Consider the following 22,539-nt stretch of genomic DNA (forward strand, 5'->3'; position numbering starts at 1 on the left):
ATTTTTAACAACTACTTGATTAGAAGAAGCATTTCACTACAGATTTAACATATTCAGTAACATACTCCAGAGCAAGAGTGCATCTCTTTCACAGGTGGGTGGAAGTTTCTAGGTTCACAGTTGAGTTAATACATTTATACAATATTGAACTCAGTATAAGCCCTGTAAGACAGAAAATTGAATGAGTTTTTAACTTTTAAAAAAGATCTCCATTTCATTTTAAAATATACTGTTTCTTACAGAAAGACTCATTGTTTTTGCTAATAACACTAAGATGTTGGCACATGCATCTCTAATCTGTATGTATCTGATTATTACTAGTCATGGTTGGTTGCACACAGATCCTTGGCACCTGTGTATGGATATAAAGTCATCAGACAGATTTCAATGGTAATGTTTATCACTTCTACTAATTAACATGACATGAATTTTTATTCTTCCTCCTCAAATATAACTCAGTTTTTAATTTGTTGTTTTTTTGTGTGTATATCACACAGAACATCCCAATCTTATTCATCTATAAACCCACTTCCCAGATGGCACCCTCCCATAGCCCCCCACCCCCCACTAGAGCCCTTTTACTTTGTCTTCCCTGCTACTGTCTGCTGTGTTGTCAGCAACCCCAGCCATTCCCTACTACTTGTCCATCTGGTGATCTAGTCAGCCTATCTGGAGGTCTTTGTTTTAGGAAGGTCAGCTGTTCCTCATCTAACAGCAATCAGTTGTCAACATTCCTTTAGATAAGGTTGGGGTCTGCTGTTCATTTTCCCAGTTTTATGCTGGGTTACTATCTGGGAGTCTCTTGGGCCACCTTGGCCAACAACTCAAAAGAAGGTATCTCCTATCTGGAATTATTTCTTGTTATGTAGCCTTTAGTCCAGTCTACAAAGAAGAGGGTCAGGACAGAGGAAACATTTCCTCCATGCTTCCAAGTGAAGCCAGCCATGGTCAAGCAGGATCTTTGAGTTATCTTCACATAGACACTGGTAAAAGAAAGGAGCCAGGGGCTCCTCCCAAGCCCATGTGACCCCTGAGGAACAGATCTTCAAATAGCCTTAAGAGTAAAAATAAATTGGTTTATCAGGGCCAACTGTATGGCCTCAAACACCCAAAAGGAAAGTATAACTAAAGATTAAAGGGGACAAAGTACCGAATTTAAAAGACCTAAATTAGGGCTGGAGAGCTGGCTCAGTGGTTAAGAGCATGCATTGCTCTCCCAGAGACCCCCCAGTTCAATGTCCAACAACCACAACCACCAGGTCCTGGGGGATCAGATGCTTCTGGTTGCCAGAAGGCACCTGCATCCATGTGCATATACCAACACACAGAAATAGACATAGACACATAATTAAAAGTAAAAATAAATCTTAAAAGAATTAAAAGACCTAAATTATCAACTGGAATTTCCTCATGTTAATTTGTTAATTTTTCAAAGCTTAGTTTTTTTTTGTTTTTGTTTTGCATGAGGTGGGGGTGTTGAGACTTGGTCTCTCCTGTAGCCCCAGCTGGCCTGGAACTTGAAATGTTGACCAGGTTGGCCTTGATCTCACTCCTGCCTCTGCCTCCTGAGTGCTGGGATTAAAGGCGTGCACCACCACACTCTGTCTTCACATTAATTTTTAATTAATAGAATTCATACAGTTCCAAGAAGAATTACTGGTAGGAAAGAATGATTCATCTCAGCAATCTACAATTTGGTCTTTGGTCAGTTATTGAGAGTAGCACCAATCATGTAATCAGACTTGGCCTGTGTCTTTGAGGATGTATAAGCTACAGAAACAAAGAACTAGACAGTAGAGTGTCAAAAATAGTCAAGAATTGGAATAGGATTAATGAAGTATTACAAGTACTATATGTTAAAGTTCAGATAGCCCTGCCCCCTCACCAACAGGATCCCAAGGACTTCTCATGCTCCTGAGAAAAGGAAACCTAGCTGATAAGCACCTTGGTCTTTGAAGTCAAGAGAAGCAGACTTTTCTCCACAGTTTGGCCAACACAGCAGGCTTGCTCTTTGATCTCTAAAGAGAACAGGTTTTAACAGTCCTGCTCTCCCACTCCCCCGACCCAACTTTAAAAAAATACATCTTCCTGCCTTCTGCAGGAAGCAGCAGCCTCCCTTTTTAAAAGACCCCAGCTCAAGACCCGGGCAGACATTTTCCCTGCCGGGAAGGGAATCTATCCCATGTGTTCCTTTGCTAATAAACCCTATTTTGATGGAGTTTTAGCTGTGCCTCGGTGCCTCACCATCCATTCGCTCATTCTCTGCCAGCTTTTTACCTATCACTTTATAGATGGAAAAGTAGTAAGAGCAAATGCTTTAAATAATAATGCTCAGAGTTCTAAATGTTGAAAGCCAATATTTGACATGTATGACAAGTGTATTTGGAAGGATGGTCACTGGTTCTATTTCAGTTGTTCTGATGTCCCTCCCCAGTAAAAGATTAAAGTAAATATTGTGCAAGAAAGAGTCTAGAAACAGTGTGTGTGCTCACTTCCCAGGGTCACCTAAAATACTTCTCTGTTTTTTTATAAAACTTATTCCTTATGCCCTCATCTCTCAACCTAGACTACAATTTTAAACTTTTATGATGCTTTCCCTTGAATTTTCAGTCTCATACCTATTATCTCCTCTTTCTTAAAATAACAGCTCTATTAATATTCTTTCTTGCGTACATGTTGCTTCCCTTGATGAGAAAGCAATGAGTGAGGCAGCAACACTGGCTCCCATCTCAAGGACTACTTCCTTCCACTGAGTTACATCACTCTGTAAGAACAGGTCCCCAGACCACAATTCATGTCCATCACTACCTAAGTATTATTAACTCACTTAATGTTTGAAACAACCTTACAAGACTGGCACTGCTTAGGAAACCAAGACTTGGAGAGATTAAGAGACTTTATCAGAGTCTCAGAACTTTATATAGAGCCTGAACAAAAACCCAGACAGCCTGAGCAGTGTGCAGGCAATGATCTACCCTCTAGCACTCCTCCCAGTGTGCTAACTACCTTTCGCTTTTAGTTTTCTTGCTTTTAAAAGCAATACTAAGCAATAAGAATAATATTACCACTTGAGACAAATTCTAGTGAGTGTAAAATGACATGCAGAGTACCTAGGGAAGGCCTGAAATCAATCATTGACAGTCTAGGACGGAGATGGTAAACACTAGGCTGTTTACACACCCTGGGCTCACTACAGAAAACTTACAATGAATTAAAATTGTACAGTTTTGTTTAACGGTTTCCTCATCTTTAAATGGAGGGTGTTACTGAGCATCACACAGTACCTGAAGTACTTCAAACCTTAAGTGGCACAGAAATCATGTATGTAATCAAATGTGCAAGACCCTTGAAACATAAGAGCACTGGAATATCTAGCCATTTGCAGAATAAGATACAGCATCTGAAAACAAGGCATGAGCTGACCCTGCTACTTGGGAAGCATTTACTACATTGTAACTGACATTTCTTAAACCCACCCAAATGCAAAATATATACCTCCTTCCAAACTGAGACAAATACACAAAGAGTAAAACTATGAATAGCAAAATGCCAAGGTATTTCAACTATTTCCTCATCCAGAGGTCTTTGAAGCAATTATATAATACAGCTAAGAACTGACTCTAATCAGTGATGAAATTTAATACGTAAATACACAGCATTATCAAGTAGCCACATCTTGGTCCTATGGCTCCAATCTTAGACCCACCAGCATTTACCCAATCCACATTTCCTAACAAGGTACTGTCCTTTCTTACACATTTAAGCTCAGGTTTTCATCTCTCCCTACAAGTTAAGTATATTTCCTCTTCAAAACACATACTTTGAATTGTTGAATAGAGAAAATTCATGAGGAAGAAAAAAATGGATTGTGATAGCATCTTGTATTTTGTTCCTATAAGTTTGCATTTAAACAGAAAAATGGCATAATACGTTTTGGCAAGAAAAAAAACTATGTCTTTTTTGATCCCTAATAACTGCTATAAATTCAATTGACTTTTATAATATTTATTATCCCCTTTATTACCGTGACCAGGAAAGTTAAGTTCCGTTCCTATGCTGATGTAAGCATAAAAGAGAGCAAGGATTTCTAAAATCCATCAAAACACATAAACTGGTGTAAAACCTACAAGTTTAAGTAACAGCATTTCTTAATGTAAAACAAAAAATCCTAGTTTAGTTTATATAAATGAATAATTTCCAAATAATACATTTAATGTACTTAAAGGGGGTTTTCTACATAGTTTGAGGTAAAAGATGCATTTTTCATTTTAATGCTTTATTGTTTCTTCTTTAAATGAAGTATGTTCTTTTGAAGCAAGATGGGAAACTAACATTAAAGATAACTATGCTACATGATAAGTTTCAAGGAAACAAAAGATTAGGTCTACACAGTTCAACATTGTTTGATAATACTGACAGATTATTTTTCTATCTACAAATTTCTAACATCAAGATCAAATTAGAGTTGAGGTTTTTTTGTTTTGTTTTGGTTTTGGTTTTTGAGACAATGTTCTGTAGCCCCTGCTGGCCAGGGACTTGCTATGTAGACCATTGCTGGCCTCTATCTCACAGAGTGTTGGCATTAAAGGCATGTGCCACCATGCCTGGTTTAAAGTTGAGTTTTTAAAAAAAAATGAAAATGCTAGTTTACGTCTATAGCTATAGTTTGAGAAACAGCTACTGTCTTTTTAGCAGACCATTTTCAAAATGCCAAAGGCAGCTTCTGACACAGTAGTTCTAGACAGAGCTCTGCAGTTGGCACTGCTAACAACTCCCAGGCGACACTAGAGACTAGGTGCCTCTTTCTGAGGATCAGTGACAGAACATCTGGATTTAAGAAACAATTTAAAAATTTCTTGGATCTAATTCCACCCGTGTTTTCTCATGTTGCAAGTTCTACGCTTAAAGAAGTACACTCACTAATATGAACATTAGAAAACGGTAACTAACAAATTTTACAAAGACACAAACTGGTTAAAATCTCAATTTATGATGGATAAAGCAATGAGCAAATGAAGCTCAATCAACAAACATTTCACTTGATGACTTCATAGGTGCTGAAGTGTTATGCAAACAATTCTACTTTGCATATTCTTAAAGAAACTATACTTGCTGTTAAAAATCTGTTACATGGCAAACTACTGTATTTTAATATATAATTTAAAAATCATAGCATGGGAAAATTAGACTTCTTGTGAATGAAAAAAACAGATGTGAAAATCCATTAGTCTTCTTAAAATTTCAATACTTAAGAGCTATTATTTAACTAATTTTTATTGTTTGTTCAAGCTTGATCATGGCACATGTACATGAATAAATAAAATAATAATATGGTTTAAAAAGATACCAAAATAGAGCTAAAATTAAGAAAAATATGTCCTCAGAAGATGAATAAACACAATAACTCTTTTCAAAGTCTCGTGAACAATTAAAGTATCTGTCAAAAGAAGGGAAAAGAAAAGCACATGACTTTCAGTTTGGTTAAGTAAAGTCAATGAAGATCTACGACAGACAGTTAAGTCAAAAAGTGTTGCAAGATCCTCACATCTACATCACATCTGACATGACACCAATACATGTCAGACCCTCACGTCTAATAGCAAGCGTCATCCTCTCTTCCCGTAGCACTTTTAGACTTCATGAATTTAGAGCATTCTAGCATGTAGTCTACTTCATAAATTGGTGGTTATTTTAAGCATATATAAGGAATGAAGACTCAGGTGTCCTCCTCTTATCATTGAGTTTTTAAAATACCCAGAAAACTACTTTCCAGTGTGACTTGTCAGCGTCAAGACATTAGGAACTCAGATGGCAGGTTCAGTTATGTCAGGCTCAGTACTTACCTAGACAAAATCATTTTTTCCTTGCTTCCAGCCTTCTTTTCCAGAAATTAAATGTATGCCTCACAATTACAGAGGTGACTCTGATATGATGGAGGATGTAAGGATGGAGGAGTTTGTTTTAAAAGTTATGTTTATTAATATTTTCATCTCACACATGTGACAATAGCATCAAATAAACTGCTTCAAACTTTACCATACCTAAAAATGACTAAGTTTCATAAAGTATTTAAAAGTTAAATTCTTGGGTTTCAATCAATTACAAATGAATAGATATTATTGCTGTACCTACCATTCAACTGCTGCTTTCCAGACAATAGTAACAGTACAGTCATGGTTCCAAAGTTTGAGAAGATCAATTCAAGTTGGATTATTTAAGCTTGGAATAGATTTATTTTCTTGAAAAAATATCTATTGTTATAGTAGAACTTGAGTTTCCTTTCTAACAAGATTGTATGATTACTCGTTTATATTGTTCTTTCCGCAGGAACTTGCACACCCCCCATTTGTATCCTGCTATTCATTTCGAGTTTCCCTTCGCTACACTATACTGTTGCCCTCACAGAGGGACAGTGGGACTGTGGATAGATCCCTAGCATTGTCAGCATGCTCTAGGTCTCCTGGTTTACATTTAGTCCTGGTGCAGTTCATAGGGGATTTAATTATTTTTCGGGTGTCTGAAATATTCCACTGTCCACTGATGATGGTGCGGAAAAAACAATGGGATCATGCCTGGTTTTGATGTATTTTCTCCCTCACCTTCCATCAAGCTCTATATTTCTATACTGAACAGGCCAAGGTACTGGTCAAGATGTATGCACACCACTAAAATCCAAGTACACACTTACATTCTTCCTAAACTTTCAGATATTTGTGCTTTTCCTTTCAAAAGTGAAGCAAACACATATATTCCATACCTCAAAAAAAGATCAACATAATATATGCTGATCTTTTTTTGAGGTATGGTCTCCCTGTAGCCCCAGCTGGCCTGCAACTTGCTATGTAGACCAGGCTGGGCTCAAACTCACAGGAATCCGCCTGCCTCTGCCTCCCGAGTTCTGGGACTAAAGGCGTGTGCCACCACACCCAGCCGAATATATTTTTTAATTATTATTTTATGTGTATGAGTACTTAGCCTGCATGCATGTAAGTACACCCATGTCATGCAATGCCGCACAGGCCAAAAGAGAGTACCAGATCCTCCAGGACTGACGCTGTTGCCCACTGTTAGCTACCATGTGGGTGCTGGGAACCAAATCTGAAATCAGTGCTCTTAACTGCTGAGCCATCTTTCCAGCCTCAACACAAATAATTTTGGAAAAGAAGTTCTGGGCACAACTGAAGGCAGGGTAAAACACCACCACAACCTCTGTAACATACTTGCTAAAATACTGATTCCTGAGTTTTACAGAAAACTGACTGAATCATCCTATAGGAGGCCTGTCCTAGAATGTGTGTTTTAACAAACTTTCCAGCTAAGTCTTATGCACACTGAAGTCTGAAAACAGCAAGGTGAAGAATCTCAAATTAAGAATATATACCTGATGAGAATTGGTACAAATAAGTAATAAGACAAACACAGTGAATCCAAATAAAAATCCAACTAATTAATGGAGCGCTGAAAAATACCTTTAATAAGCAAGAACTCTATGATGAGCCCCGTCGCACTACAACACTGCTAATAAGGTATCTTGATATCTTGAGTAACAGGACATGCATCTAATCATGCCTGTGTATGTAAACACACACATACATACCTGTCTGTAAGGTAATTATGTAGTGCTTCCATAGCACACTGGTTATTTTAAGAAGCTTTAGTTCTGTTTCTTTACTTCCAAACAGCGGACAAAGTGTGTTTTTTTACAAACATAGACAGGTAGACAGGTGCACGCACACACACACACACACACACACACACACACACACACACACACTGTTTTTCGTAAAATGTTGAGTCTCCATTATAAAGGAGCAAGAAATGGAAAGGTAAAACGATTTGAGTCAGTAAATCTTTCCCAGGGGAATAATGTCCCCTGCCGTCCACATGCAAACTAAGGGCAGAGGCATCTTTTGTGTCAGGGAATGTTGTGCCATACACAGTAAAGCAGTTAAGTACAGGATCAGATATTCCAGGTGCTGGGAATGAACTCAAGGTCACACACACACACACACACACACACACACACACACACTGTTTTTCGTAAAATGTTGAGTCTCCATTATAAAGGAGCAAGAAATGGAAAGGTAAAACGATTTGAGTCAGTAAATCTTTCCCAGGGGAATAATGTCCCCTGCCGTCCACATGCAAACTAAGGGCAGAGGCATCTTTTGTGTCAGGGAATGTTGTGCCATACACAGTAAAGCAGTTAAGTACAGGATCAGATATTCCAGGTGCTGGGAATGAACTCAAGGTTACAAGCAGCAGCACTGGCTCCAAACCTTAACACGCAGCTACCCATAATCAGTGAAAGATCTCACAGGTTCAGGGTGAGGTTCAAGAACCAGCGGTTCTTGAAGCACCCAGGTACTATTGCTGCTGTTTGATTGGAGACAACATTCTTAACAGCTAGAGCTCTACAGCAGAATCCTTGAGGCTTTTTGAAAAAGGGAGGAACCAAGAGACAGTCATGAAAACAATGTAAGGACTCTGCAACTCTGGGCTCTAGCTTTAGCTCTATTAGGAAAGGACTACAGCAGACACACACAGATGCAGCACGAACCTCTGTCGAAGGGCTCCTCAAGATGAAATTTTAAAACTTTCTACATGATCAGAGAAAGTCCATCTATTAAAAAAACTTTGAAATAGACAACCTTCCATGAAATAATCACCTCAGGAGTAAGTGTATGCAGATAAACCACAACTATTAAACTACATGGCGTTTTTTCAAAAGAAAAAATATAAAAACAAGTAAATAAAAAGTTTCTCAAACCAAATATATCAAATCACAGAAACACAAATCTAAAAGGAAACGAACTGCTTTGAAATTCTCCAAAATCCCTGACCAACTTAAGTATTCTATCAACGTGCTGTCCAGGTGACTATTAATAACCTAGACTGGCATCGACAGCAACATCTTAGAGCCTGTTAGAAGTAGAAAGCCTCTGCATCTGAACGTAACCCCTAGGTGACACAGGAACACAATGAAGTTTCAGAAGCATCTACACAGGCCACAGAGACCCATTCATTCCTTTACTACAGTTTGTAAAAAGAAAATGACATTTTGAAAAGCATATTCCTTAAGGAATCTATTTTTGGTATAAATATGGAAGAAAATTTAGGAGTCGGGGAGAAAGCTCAGCAGGTAACAGATTTTGCTGTTTGAAGCATGAAGATCTGAGTTCAAATTCTCAGCACCCACATAAGAAACAACTAAAGAATTGTTTTATGTGATAAAATGCACTGAAACATCATATTCAAACAGGAATTTGATTTTAAACACGCTGTGATGATGAAATACTAACACTTAGCTCCATATCCAACATTCACAGCTGAGTTTATGGCTGAGGACAGGATGCTCCTTGGCACGGTCAAAGCCAGTGTGTCAGTGGCAGCATGGAGAATGGAATCCAGCACTAGTGGCCTCTACACTGAAGTCTCTTTCCAGTAATAAAATATTTTAACTACATTTTCTTTTTTTTCATTTATTTTTAATGTGTATGCGTGTATTGCCTGCATGTAGGTAAGTACACCCATGTTGTCCAATCCCCATGGAGGACAGAAGAGGTTATCAGATCCCCTGGAACTGGAGTTACAGACAGTTGTTAGTTACCATGTGAGTGCTGGGATTTGAACCTGAGTCTTCTGCAAGATCAGCCAATGTTCTTAACTGCTGAGCCATCTCTCCAGCCCCTTAACTACATTTTCTTGAGGCAAATACACATTAATATGAAGGAGTAGAAATCTGTATTATTTTGAAAGGCTAAATGAATTGACATTGATAAAAATGGAAAATATAGCACAACAAGCACTCTTATCTACTAAGTCATAAACCCAGCCCCAATCACAGTCTAAGATGTGTATTTTATTCTTTCCTTCTAGAAGAGAAATTTTAAAAACTTGAATTGGAACAAGAGGAACTTAAACATGTATAAATTGGAGGAAACTTCCAAATATATCATTTTCAAAGAATGATACCATATACCATTTAAATAGCTACGTCTGTTTAATAAATGAAATGAGAAAGTTAATTCAGGAATAATTATGAATCTTGCTTTATCACTTAATTTTTTTCTACAGTAATAAAATATTTCACACATGGCTAATTTTTACAGTCATCAACATAAAAAAAGCCATTTTTACATTAGTATTTTGTGAGTTATTGGTAGAAAATTAAACCCTGCCATCATACCGTCAAAAAAGCTCTTGGCCCTCAGGTAGCTGACACTGAGCCTAAGAACGGAGAGTTTGTCCAGCTTATTAATAACATCTTGTGGAAAGGGCAGCAGGCTGGCCAAGCGGTCCAACTCTGTATTCAGTCGGTCTCTATGTCGCTTGGAGGGATTGGACTTGATTCCTTCAGGAGGGACAGGCTTTACTCTGAAAAACAAATAAAATACCATAAAAATCCTTTAGAAAACAAAAGGCAAAAATGCCTGTTGCATTATAACAGCTCAAGTTTCTCATATAATGAACTTTAAAGATCTACTTCACGTTTACATAAGTCTTGCCTAATCTTCCTTTCATATTTTAATTAAGAAAAACAAGGAAAAGGTAAAATTCTTCACTGATGTGTGATTAAAAAGCTTACAAACTCATCTTAGGAAAACATTAAATACAACTTACAAAAATGCTTCTTTATACTTCATATATGGCGTGTAGCAATTCCCAATGAACAAGTCTACTAGAATTTGCCTCTCCCTCAAATAGTTAGGCATTGTTAAAGGAATGAAAACAAAAGATCTCTTTAGCTCATTATATAGAAATCATGCTTCTTCTGCTGTCTTCCAAAAAGAACCTCAGCATCACTTCTATAGACAGGAGCAGAGAGCAAAGGTCCGTTTGCTTCTTCCATGTTCTTGTTCCCACCCCACTCAGCTGCGGCTTTCCCAGACCTTCTAGAACCTGAAGAGGGTCCTCCAACCATTTCATACAGCCCTCAAATACCAAAACAAGAATATACTCAACTAGTTACTCCTATTTGCTGCATGTGAAATATTGGGGCAATTTCTACTTTCACACCAGGCCTAACTCTACATAATTATTAGCTTTCATAGCTTGTGTCTCAATAAGAAAGTCCAAGGACACCTTAACAATTTAGTATGATTTTCATTTGGGGAAAATATGTCCGTGAGTAGAAGAGGAACCTGAGTTCAAAAGCTTTACCAAAAGACCTTATCCAAGATTTCAAAGTAAAAATTAGTAACTTAAGTGAATTTATAGATCATCAGACACACATGCTGAAAGACAGAGGATATTAGTTGGGTTGGTGAGCTGGCTCAGAGGATAAAGAAGTCTACTGCCAAGCCTAGTGAGCTGAGTTCAATTCCCCAGACCCAAATGGTAGAAGGAGAGAATGGGCTCCTGAAAGTGACCTCTGGTATCTACAGGCAAGCTGTGGTCTGCCAGCATGCACAATTGCACATGCGTGCACACACACAACACACAAAAATAAATAAACAAGTTTTTTAAAATTTGAGAAATATTAGAAAACCAAAGAATATTAAAGAAAATAATTCTTTAGACCACACTTCTACATCTTTCCAAAAGATTTACGCACCAGAGCCATTTTTGACACATCAAATGAAAGGACACTGTCATATAAAGTTGAAACTGGTCTGGATATAGTGCTATTAAATTGATTCAATCAAAACATTTCTAGATAATTTATATTTTCACTAATATAAGTGGAGAAGACATATTTCTTGTTAAAATGATAAAAGTTCAGAATTTTCACAAGTATTTTATACTTTCACTAACAAGTAATTTCTTCAATACATGTCTATTTCTTTAATAGAATTCATGCTATTTCTGTGAAAAAGGTAAAGTGGTATGTGGATGAAAATTAGTATTTTCTCTAAAGTGTTTGTATAATTACATATTTAACAGAAATTAATGATTGTTTATCTACTTATTTACCCCAATCATATGCATATAATCAAATTTAAGTCAAAATTAATTACTGCATTTCTCAATTAACCAACCAAATTTCAACCTTTATTTATAATGTGGATCTATCTCATTGTATAATTTTCTCTCTACTGGTTAATTAATGACTTAACCAATACTTATTTACACCCACCCTATCCTGGGCAGATGAGAAAGATATTCTACTGTATCAAAAGGTATTATAGGAGATACAACTGCTTGAGAACCATTCATGTGTATGCGTATGTGTATGTGTATATGTGTGTGTGTGTGTGTGTATATATTATATACATATGTATGTATGGTATCCTGGGAAATGAGGAACTATGAGTTCTTTGAAGTATAAACAAGACAACGAGAAGGGGGATGATATGATAAAGGAAGTAAGAGAAGGAGGAAGGAGGAGGAAGATGTTTGGGGTCACATTCTGTCAACAAACACTGAACACATATCAGGTATCTGGTGCAGCACAGGGAATTAAATCAATGAATAAATATACAGCTTTTGCTGCTAGTGTCAAAACAAAACAAAACAAAAACGAAACAAAAACCCTAAAGCAAAGTAATGAAATAAGGAGTAGTGGAGGTTCTGACTTTGATAGACAGGGAGAGTCTCTCTCTGCAGAGGGAGCCATGTGGTTGAAGATGGGGGAAGCAGCAAGTTTCCTCAAAGTTATGGTAGAAAGCTGGACTCTGTACCTGGAAGTCATCTTAAACTTTGAGCTGGGATCTACACTATCAGCCCTGTTTTGCCAAATTGCCCACGGTGATAGGGAAAACGGAAGGCAGGGCAGGGCTCATGAAAGCTCTGACTCTGTCATCAGGAACTTCTTTCTAAAAATGAATCAAACCTGCCACTCCTCTGATCAAAACCTTCAGTAGCAGGGGACTGTCCAGGGTCCTCCAGTTAACAGAGAAAACCACTCATGATTTTTCTAGTCTGTGTCTATACAGGCTTTGTTTGGTCTGGCCAAAAGTTGTCTTTGTTCACCTCACTTCAGAGCCAAGAAATCCCTTATAGCTATCAGCATGTACTCTGGTGCTCAGGCAACTCCTTGGTCTCACTCCCTTCAAGGCCCAGATGAAGACTTTTTAAAGGTCTTTTATAGCCTGCCTTGCAATGGATTGCCTGCTCTACCCCTTATGTCTTCTGAATCTTACCCAAAAGTTTTAAACAACATTTCTTAAGTTATTTGTTCCATAAATAACTATATATATATACTAAAAAATTGTATTCAATCTAATCATGCATTTTTGATAGCTTTCCAGCAACAATTATGAAGCATCAGAGAGAAGAAAACAGCACAAGCACAGAATGGTGAGACATGGAGAAGTGGCAGCAACTTAAGGGCACTGCTCCCTCCACATGCTGCCTGTTTCGTGCTGGCTCTTTGGAGTATTTAACCCTATACTGGTTTCTGTTTATGATACCATTTTTTAATATATGCAAAACTGCCCACCTCCTAATGCATTATCATGTACATTATGGAACATTTAGCATGAGGTCATGCTAAAAAAAAAAGGAGTTAAATCTGGGGCTGGAGAGATGGCTCAGCAGTTAAGAACACTGGTTGTTCTTGCAGAAGACCCGGGTTCGAATCCCAGCACCCACATGGCAGCTAACAACTTCCACAACTCCAATTCCAGGGGATCTGACAGCCTCTTCTGTCTTCTGTGGGGACTGCACAACACAGGTGCACTTACCTACATGCAGGCAATACACGCATACACATAAAATAAAGATAATAAATAAAAAATTTTTAAAAGTTTAATTTAAAAAAAGGAGTTAAATAAAATAGCATATATTTGTCAGGATGTTGCTGCTCTACTTACTATGTAAACACAATCATTTCTGTATTTGTGGTGACATTTTCTGGCCAGAAGTGCTCAGAGAAGTGACCAGAGCATGACCAAAGCCTGTGAGGGAAGGGTAGTAAAAAGAAGTGTCTGAAGGGCTGGAGAGATGGCTCAGCGGTTAAGAGCACTGACTGCTCTTGCAGAGGACCTGGGTTGGATTCCCAGTACCCACAGGGTGGCTCACAGCCATCCATAAATTCAGTTCCAGGGGATCTGACACCCCCTTTTACTTCTGCAGGCACTGCACAACACAGGTGCACTTACATACATGCAGGCAATACACTCACACACATAAAATAAAAATAATAAAGTGTTTTTTAAAAAGGAGTACCTTGAAGAGAGATTTTAAGCCAGATTCAAATGTTGGGTTAACTAAGCTGAGCTGGTATGTGATAGAAAGGAAAGGAAAACACTGGGTGAAGAGAGGTACAAATGAATCTCAGACTTGTAGCTTCAAAAAATGACTGTTTCTCCTAGGAGGCATACCAAACAAAAAGGTGACCTGAATGATTCTGATGTTTAGGTCTAGCACTAAGGAACAGGTAAAGGCAAAGATAACCTAGGAAGAGTAGGAGGTAGAAAGAAATGGATAGCATATCTGGAGGTCACAGCAGAAAGCTAAATTCAGAGAGAAACCAAAGAAGCGCAGAGCTAAGAGCCTCCAGATGCAGCAATTCAAATCCATGGTATTTCTTGTGGATTTGAACTCCTGAAGTATTAGACTCAAAGTAAAACATTTCACTCACTTTTTCCACTGATTTTGAAAGAACTATTAAAATTATTTTGTGAAAATATTTCATGTTTTCATACTTAAGTATGATGTGCAGAGTAATTAGAGAGAGTACTCCAGCAATTACATTGAATTTGGGTTACTCTGATGTCTAAATCTGTACCATAATACATTGCCAACCATTACTAAAATGAAGTCTGTTACACAGAAATATATAACCTTGTAACACTAGAGAAATCTGAAATAGGGAGACTATATGATGCTGATGAAAGACAGAGGCAATTCATGATTTTTTTAAACCTTAACTTAAATCTTGTCCCACCCTGCCAATCGCAGGCTGCAGCTGAGTATACTCCATGCGGTTTCAGAATTCCTGATCTCTGTATCTACTGGTAGTGCTCAGTGCCAGACTGCCTATAATCTGTGACGCTTTATGAGCCCACTCTGCATCTGGGAGGCTCATCACTGCACCCAGTGTTTAAAGCAGTGGAAAGAAATTAATTCCATTTAATTACAAGTTAATATAACTGGAAATATTTGATAAGGCAAACATGGTTTCAGTAATCCTGTGAAATTAAAGTGGCATTTCTAACAAGAGCTAGCTTTCCCACGCTGAGCTTGCTCTCTTGGCTTTATCCTCTGTGCTTCAGTCCACGCCCACTGCTTCAGCCAAACCTGCTTGTCTTTATGTCTAGTCCCAGTACTTGAAAGTCCTCATTCATACTTTCTGGAACCTAGGCCCTCCCTTCTCATCAACTAGGGCACTATTTTCTCTGCAAGAAATCCGAAGTATTCCTCAGTGAAATCCCTCTGCTATGCTAGCTACAACCAACTCTTTTTATTTTATGTATTTATTTTGCATTTTTTAAATGTATATGAGTGTATTGCCTACATGTATGTAAGTGCACCCATGTTGTGCAATGGCTGCGGAGGTCAGAAGAGAGTGTTGAATTCCTTTGGAACTGGAGTTATAGATGGTTGTTAGCCACCATGTGGGTGCTGGGAATCGAACCTGGGTCCTCTGCAAGAGCAGGCAGTGCTCTTAACAGCTGAGCCATCTCTCCAGCCCCTAACCAGTTCTTAACTCCATGCATTCTTACGGTCTTCCCTCAGAGTCAGTGCATACTTACTGTTCAGAATGATAATTTCAAATGTTAGTAGCCATAAACTATGTGCTGAATGTAAAATGCAGGGCTGTAACATAAAGACAAATTGCTAGGCTCAATACGGCTTGACATTTTATTTCCCTTTATGAGTCAAAACACATTCAGAGAGACTTCTGAGACTTCTGCCTAGAAGCCACTTTGAGTGAGTCACACAGCCCCTATCCCTTCACTGTTCTCCAGCTGTGAGTGTTGCTTTGCTTTCCCCTTGGCTTTAATTAAGGAGAGAGTTTGGGTATAAAGAAAACATGAACAGTAAAAACCAGGGAAGTGAAATATGCCCTAGAAATTACGATTCTGTCAGTAATCCTGAAAGATGACATGAATGTTTTCTCTTCCTCTTTTTCTATGCACATGCACATTCTTCTTTCGTATTATCCCTTGAGCCTACTACATAATGGATCCATTATACCATAATCATAAGACAAGACCAGGGAAAATTTAAGTGGTGATCAATGGTAACTTAGTAAATCTCAAATACTATGTAGAAAGCTCCGGTGGCTATAAAGACAAACACAACACAGCTCTGTTTTCCCTACTAGGAACAAACATATTCTGTAACAAGGAAACCAAGCGTAATGTATTGCTCAGTAATGGTGCTGTAAAAAGGATGCTCAAGAGTTCGTGGAGATGTGAGTCTCTAAACTGGGTCTTAAATAATAAGCAAGACACCTCTGGTGTCATCATGGTAGAATACAAAGGCTTCTGCAATATCCCCTTCCCTTCCAGAGATCATTACAAAATAAGGCAAACTAAAAGACAGAAACCCACTGTCTCCAATAAACCCAAGACACTGTATTTACATGCAAAAGCATATGATGGAAAATGGGTAGAAATCTCTAATGTACACGAGTGGAAGGAAAACGTAATCACAGAACACTACTTATCTCAGCAGAAAAGAATATTTACACAGTCAAAAATAATGAAACACTGAAAGCAAATTTAAACCAAAGCCCCAGGGCTAAGGAAAGGCGAAAGAAAGCTAAGGAGAGATGAAAGAGTACTAAAACCTCAAAGAAGGCGTCAAACTGCAATGCCTACCAAGCTAAACTTAAGACAGCACTTGTATATATGTTACTGACTTTTTAATTGTGTGTGTATTGTTTTAGAAGAATGCAGCTTTAAACAAGGGAAAAGAACAGAACAGCTGAAAAACATAAGACAAAGTAAGTCAATATAGGAAAAAGAAAATCCAACACCCACACATGCCTACTACTGCACACAAGCCCAGTCCCAACATCCACCTACTATTGCACATAAGCCCAGTCCCAACATACAGGTACAATGACCTCGTCCATTGCCTGGAAAACTGGCAACATTTTTCAACTCATAACATTTCTAAACATTTTAAAATACACGTATAAGCATGAACCACAGAATACCAAAGGGAATTTGATTCACAAAAATTGTACAGCATAATTTGACACTATCTCTGATTGTAACATTTTTCTCAACCTTAAAAAATATATACACCTTTCTACCCTAAAAGTCTACTATAGGGGTTTTCCCAAGGAAATAACTAACAAATTTATATAAGAATGTACAAATCTCAAGGGTGTGTTCTCTGAAACACCAGTTGAAATACTGAAAGGTCAGAAGTAATAGAATGGCCCCTAAAAAGAAAAATAGTGAAATAAGTTATGCAATAAAGCACTGTATAGTCATTAGAAATGTTTTAAAGGGAGAAGTGTATGGCAAAGTAATGAGATAGGAAGAAAAGCATCTAAGAGGAAAAGACATGATTACAAAAGTAACAGATCAGCGAGTATAAATCATGTATGTGAAATGGCAAATGGTTTATTTCTTCCACAACACTTTTAGAAGAGGGGCAGTAGGCAACAGGAAATCCCTGGATAGGGTTATATGCAGTTAGCCTGTTTACCCTGACAGTCCTGTACAGCTAACAAGAACATATGTTTTGGAGCCAACCACTCAATATTCAAAGTCTAGCTTTTCCTTTACTACCTGAACCAATTCTGAATCTCTTGTCCCTGAATATAAAACAGAAATACTATTTCCTTAGTACTGCTATAAAAGTGAAATAAGATGACATAGAGAAAACACTGTGCTCAATTTCACATTTAGAGTATGTGCTAATAAGCAGTAATTTTTTGTTATAGTATACTGAAACACAAAAAAATTATTTTTACAGTTTAAAAGTGGAAAGGGACTGTTAAAGATTTGCAGGTGCCGGTCATGGTGGCGCACCTCTTTAATCCAAGTACTCAGGAGGCAGAAGCAGGCAGATCTCTGGAAGACAGAGGTCAACCTGGTCTACATAGTGAGTACCTGGCCACCTGGGCTATAGAGAGACCTTTCAAAACAACAATAAAACAAAACAACAAAAAATATTTCATGATGCTCAGATTCAAGTAACTGTTAGTGAAACACATGAATGAGCGTGAGCAAAGTGTTTCCACCTCGGAGATCTGCCTGTGGCCCTCGCTGAGAACATCATCTGACACTGCCCCTCACTGCTTGACAACCTGACTGCTCTGTGGCAGCACATCCAGCACTACTTAAAGATCAGAACTGACACTTCTGTTTCATTCACACCCCTAGCAGCCTTCGGTCTGTGAAATGCTTCTGTTCTGCTGGTTTAGCAGTGACAGCGACAGTGAAGGAGGCTGTCCTGCTGCTCATCAAGAAACTTGGCCAGGTCGCTGGGTTTGGATCTGGAGTTCTCCATGTTCCACTGCTTAATGTTTACTTTCTGGAACACCTCTCCATAGCTGACCTTTGTGAAGCACACCTACTGACTCAACACAGAGACATTTCTCTCAACATTTGAGAGAAAAATGGCCAAGAAAAAAATTACAAATCTGAAAAGACCGCCTATTTTGCATACTATCTAGAAAAGGGCACCAGACCACATTTATATGGAAAAAACCTTAATGAGTATTGTATAAATAACAAACTTCCAGCAGGCTTTTTTATACAAATGAGGCTCAGAATGTCTAGACAGAATGAAAGGCAATTTAATAAGAACAAGAAAGATAACACTTTTATATTACTTTAACATTGACAGCAAATTAATAAGGAAAGCTTTCATCAGATGAATTTTAATAGAAGATCGCCTAATGCTCTAGAGTTAGTCCAGTCTTGACTCCTTCTGAGAGCCGCCTGGCTTGATCGACATTATCGCAGCTCCACCTTCAAGTGCAGAAGGTATTTATTCAATGCTTATTTGTCACTATTCACCAGTAACTTTCTAGAAATATGGTGAATTGAAATACCAGTAAAACCTTCAATGTATTAATAAAACTTCAAAAGTATATCTAAAATTATAATCACTAGAAAAAAACAGAGTAGATATTTCTACAGTGGGTTTTTTTGGCTATCATCATGAGACAGAATAACTAAACAAACACACAGAAATGCTTTCCTCTCCCTAGAGAATAAGCAAGAATTTAAAGGAAAATGTCAGTTCATTTTCCGGAGCAGATCTTCTGTGTAGAATAGCATTCTAAGAACTGCAGCAGGTTCTCCACGAGCTTGTCTTTGAAATTTTGTCCTTGAAGTTAAGAACACAGATTGGATGCAAGACTGATTCAGATCCTTTAATTTACTAACTTGCAGCACACCAGAAAGGAAGGAAACCATCAGTCACAGTTGGCTGTATACAAGACACTGTTGGGGGATTTAAGTTAAAACATGTCCAATGTATTTCCTACTAGTAAAGAGAACTGTCTCTGTGAAACCTGCCACTAGAGGGAGCTCATTTTGCTTTTAGATCCTCATTTGAAAACCAAAGGAACTTCAGGTTAAAATTATGTCACCTACTTTACTCCAAATTCTTATGGAATTGTATATTTAAATAAGCTTTTTTTCCCCCAACAGTTACTGTGTATGTTCTCTGTGAGTAAAATAAAAGGGCTATTCCTTAAAGAGTCAAAGTCAAGTAAAACTGGATAGCATTGTCTAGATATATTTTATTCTCAATGATACATTTTTCTTTTAAGTTGGCATGCTTTAGGCCTTACAACACACAAACTAGCAGTTTAACTGAAAGACTCATATTAAAGTTTAATAGCCTCATTGTTAGAGTGAACTTTGATTAACTGCATTATAAAGTTAACCATTTTTCATTCAGAAAAATAGAACTCAAACACACACTTGATAATGCAAATGGCAGCACTAGGCTTTTCTATAGAGCATGTTGTTCGTGACCTTTAATGCATTTATAAGATGAAAGTCATGGAACTCAGTAAAGATCTGATACACATCAGAAAGAACAAATAAAATATGTCTGCATGGAGACATTTTAATTATAAGAAATTACTAAATATTGGTATAGTACAGCATAATTAAAATATTGAGACAATATAACACAAGGTGCTTCTTAATCAAAAGGGAAACACAGTACTTTAAAGGGGAAAACTTCCTATTATAATGTTAACTAGAAACTAACAACTAATTTAAACTATAATGAATAAAAATTAAGACATTTAACTTTGTTTATAAAGTAGTTTTTATATCCCTCAGGAACACACTGAAACTTGGTTACTTAACAATCCATCTTGGGGGTGGGGCTTTCAAATTTTCTTACCATACAGATAAAATTGGTGATATACCTATTTCATAACAGGTTAAGCATGAGTTAAAAAAACAAAACAAAACAAAACTAAACTAAAAACCAAAACCAAAAACAAAAAAACTGACAAGCATTTGCAAGCCTCTCAATTTTAACTATCCAGGACAAAGTCAAATTACAGGTTTTAGCAAAAGAAACCATTCTACAAAATAACAAACAAACCAGAGTCCTCAGAGCTACAAGGCAGAAAACTGCTGAGTCAACAATATTCCTGTGCGCTACACTATACCATAACACTTCCAAATTCTCGTCTGGATATTTAATTCACAGGAACATCTCCTGTCAACGCCAATTTATAGGGAAAGATTTGGAAGAACTATGACAGCGGAAACTCTTGAAGAAAATTAAAATTCCTGAACAATGAAACTTTAAACCAGTAACTAGCATTAAATACTGCATAAATCTTAAACTGTATTTCTGGTTCACATGTAGTGATAGTTAATTTTTAAGCAAAATATACACTTCTGATTGCCTGAATATACGTTTAAGTGTTCTTAAAATTATTTATGAAACTTTGGGAAATGTGAAGGTAAAGAAACAAAGATAATTATGAATAAACACATCAATACAGACAACTCACAAATGGGAAACTGTCCCAAGCACTGATTTTTCTTTTCTGAAAAAATTATCTTGCATTATCCATCTCATGCAAATATGCCACCAAAACAAAAAATAAAATTTTGCATTCACCGTTAGAATGGTAAACAAGTAGTGAAAAAAGGAATTCCAGGTAGATATTGAGAATAACTTCTAAGTAAGTCCAGTTCCCTTTTTTTTTTTTTTTTTTCTGTTTACAAACCTTAAAACCACCCAAAGGGAGGAAGACGCTCCACTAAAAGGGGGCTAAGAATTCCACCAACCCTGCAGGACACCTGCCTACTTACTGCTCGTTCCAACCTGCCATTAACTCACTACACCTACAATGAGCCCCTCAAAATTGCTGTCTAGTAAGTAAATCAAATACCAAAACAGAACGCTAGGTTGCTGGGGACGGGAACAATCCTTCAGGGGCACCGGGTCCCTTGAAGAACAGCACGTGTTTAGTGCGCCCAACATCTCTTCTCACTAGGCTCCCCACCGAGCACCCGAGTACCCTCCGGGTCTCACCTAGGCGGATATTTAGAGCGGAGAAGGACTCAAGACTGGCTTAGCTAACTAATCCCGAGCAACACTAGGTAGGTCAGAGCTGTCAACGAATCAGGGCCAAGAAGGTCGCAGGACTGCAAGTGCAGAGGACGCGGGTGCCCGGAGCGCGCGGGGCCGGATGGGCTGCAGAACTGGAGAGTAGCACGGGGGACCAGGAGCTGCCCACGCGTGGGGTCCCGGGTGCGCGTCCGCGTGGGCCCCGCCGCCCGGCTCGCCGCTCCTCCCGCAGCGGGCCAAGCGCGCCCCGACGCCACTCACGTTTTCTGCACCGGCTTCCGCCGCTTGCGGCTGGCGTAGGTGATGTTGGCCCCGGTGCTCATGGTGCCCGCGCCGCGGCTCCTGCCGCCCGGTTCCACCTGCGCCTCCCGCGGCACCGCCCCGCCCCGCTCCGCCAGGTGAGCGGCGGCCCAGGGATGGACAGCGGCGCGCAGGTGCGGGAGGCCGACCCGAGGGGACGCGGAGGAGGAGCCCGGACGGCCCGCTCTCCTGCTCGCCGCGCCCGGCCCCGAGCTCAGGTAGGCGCCGCGCTGCTCCCAGGCTTCCCGATCCCGGTCCTGGCGCCGCTGCCACCGCCCGACCCCGCTGCGGCGGGCTCTACGCTGAGCGGGCGCCCCGGGCACGCGCTGGGCACCGAGCGTCGAGGGAACCGCACGCGCTGCCGGCCGCCGCTGCGCACCAGCTCCACAGCAGCAGCGCCGCGACCCCGCTGTCCAGCCGGGAGCCTCGGCCCCGCCCCACCTGCTAGGCCCCGCCCCTCCCTGCTCCCAAGAGGGCCCCGCCCTCATCCACGGGATGACGTAGGACGCTGGGACTCGGGCTGGAGCCACGTTCGGAGGTCGGGGGAGGGGCTCGCCCTGGACCTGTTCTCCACTGAGAAGGGGGTGTGACGCCAAGGTATGCCTAGGCAAATTCCTTGCAGCCAGACCCAAGATACACCAAGTAATGAGCTTAGCGTCACCTACAGTTAAGCCAGCCAACTTCTGGCAGAGAATTTCATGAGCTGATAAACAATGGGACTGTCAAGCGTTCGTTCCAGTGGAGAAGGCTGCAGAATGCACATGGTTGGTGAGGCTTGAAGGCTAGTTTCCTAGTTCCTCTCTCGACTCCCCCTCCCCCCTTTAAACA

At 39.2% G+C, this 22,539-nt stretch overlaps 1 protein-coding gene across 1 annotated transcript in view; it reads right to left on the reverse strand.

The window, feature by feature from the left end:
* Positions 1 to 22,214, reverse strand: part of Ahr (aryl hydrocarbon receptor) — a 46,079-nt gene extending 23,865 nt beyond the window's left edge. The window contains exons 1-2 of the mRNA XM_008832722.3: positions 21,673 to 22,214; positions 10,190 to 10,377 (exon numbers count right to left, since the gene is read on the reverse strand). Of these exons, the coding sequence (XP_008830944.2) occupies positions 10,190 to 10,377; positions 21,673 to 22,199 (715 nt within the window). The 5' untranslated portion in view covers positions 22,200 to 22,214. The remainder of the gene's footprint in view (positions 1 to 10,189; positions 10,378 to 21,672) is intronic.
* Positions 22,215 to 22,539: the final 325 nt, after the last annotated feature.

Source organism: Nannospalax galili, unplaced genomic scaffold (genome assembly GCF_000622305.1).
Source record: "Nannospalax galili isolate Female #2095 unplaced genomic scaffold, S.galili_v1.0 scaffold450, whole genome shotgun sequence".
Lineage (NCBI taxonomy): Eukaryota > Metazoa > Chordata > Mammalia > Rodentia > Spalacidae > Nannospalax > Nannospalax galili.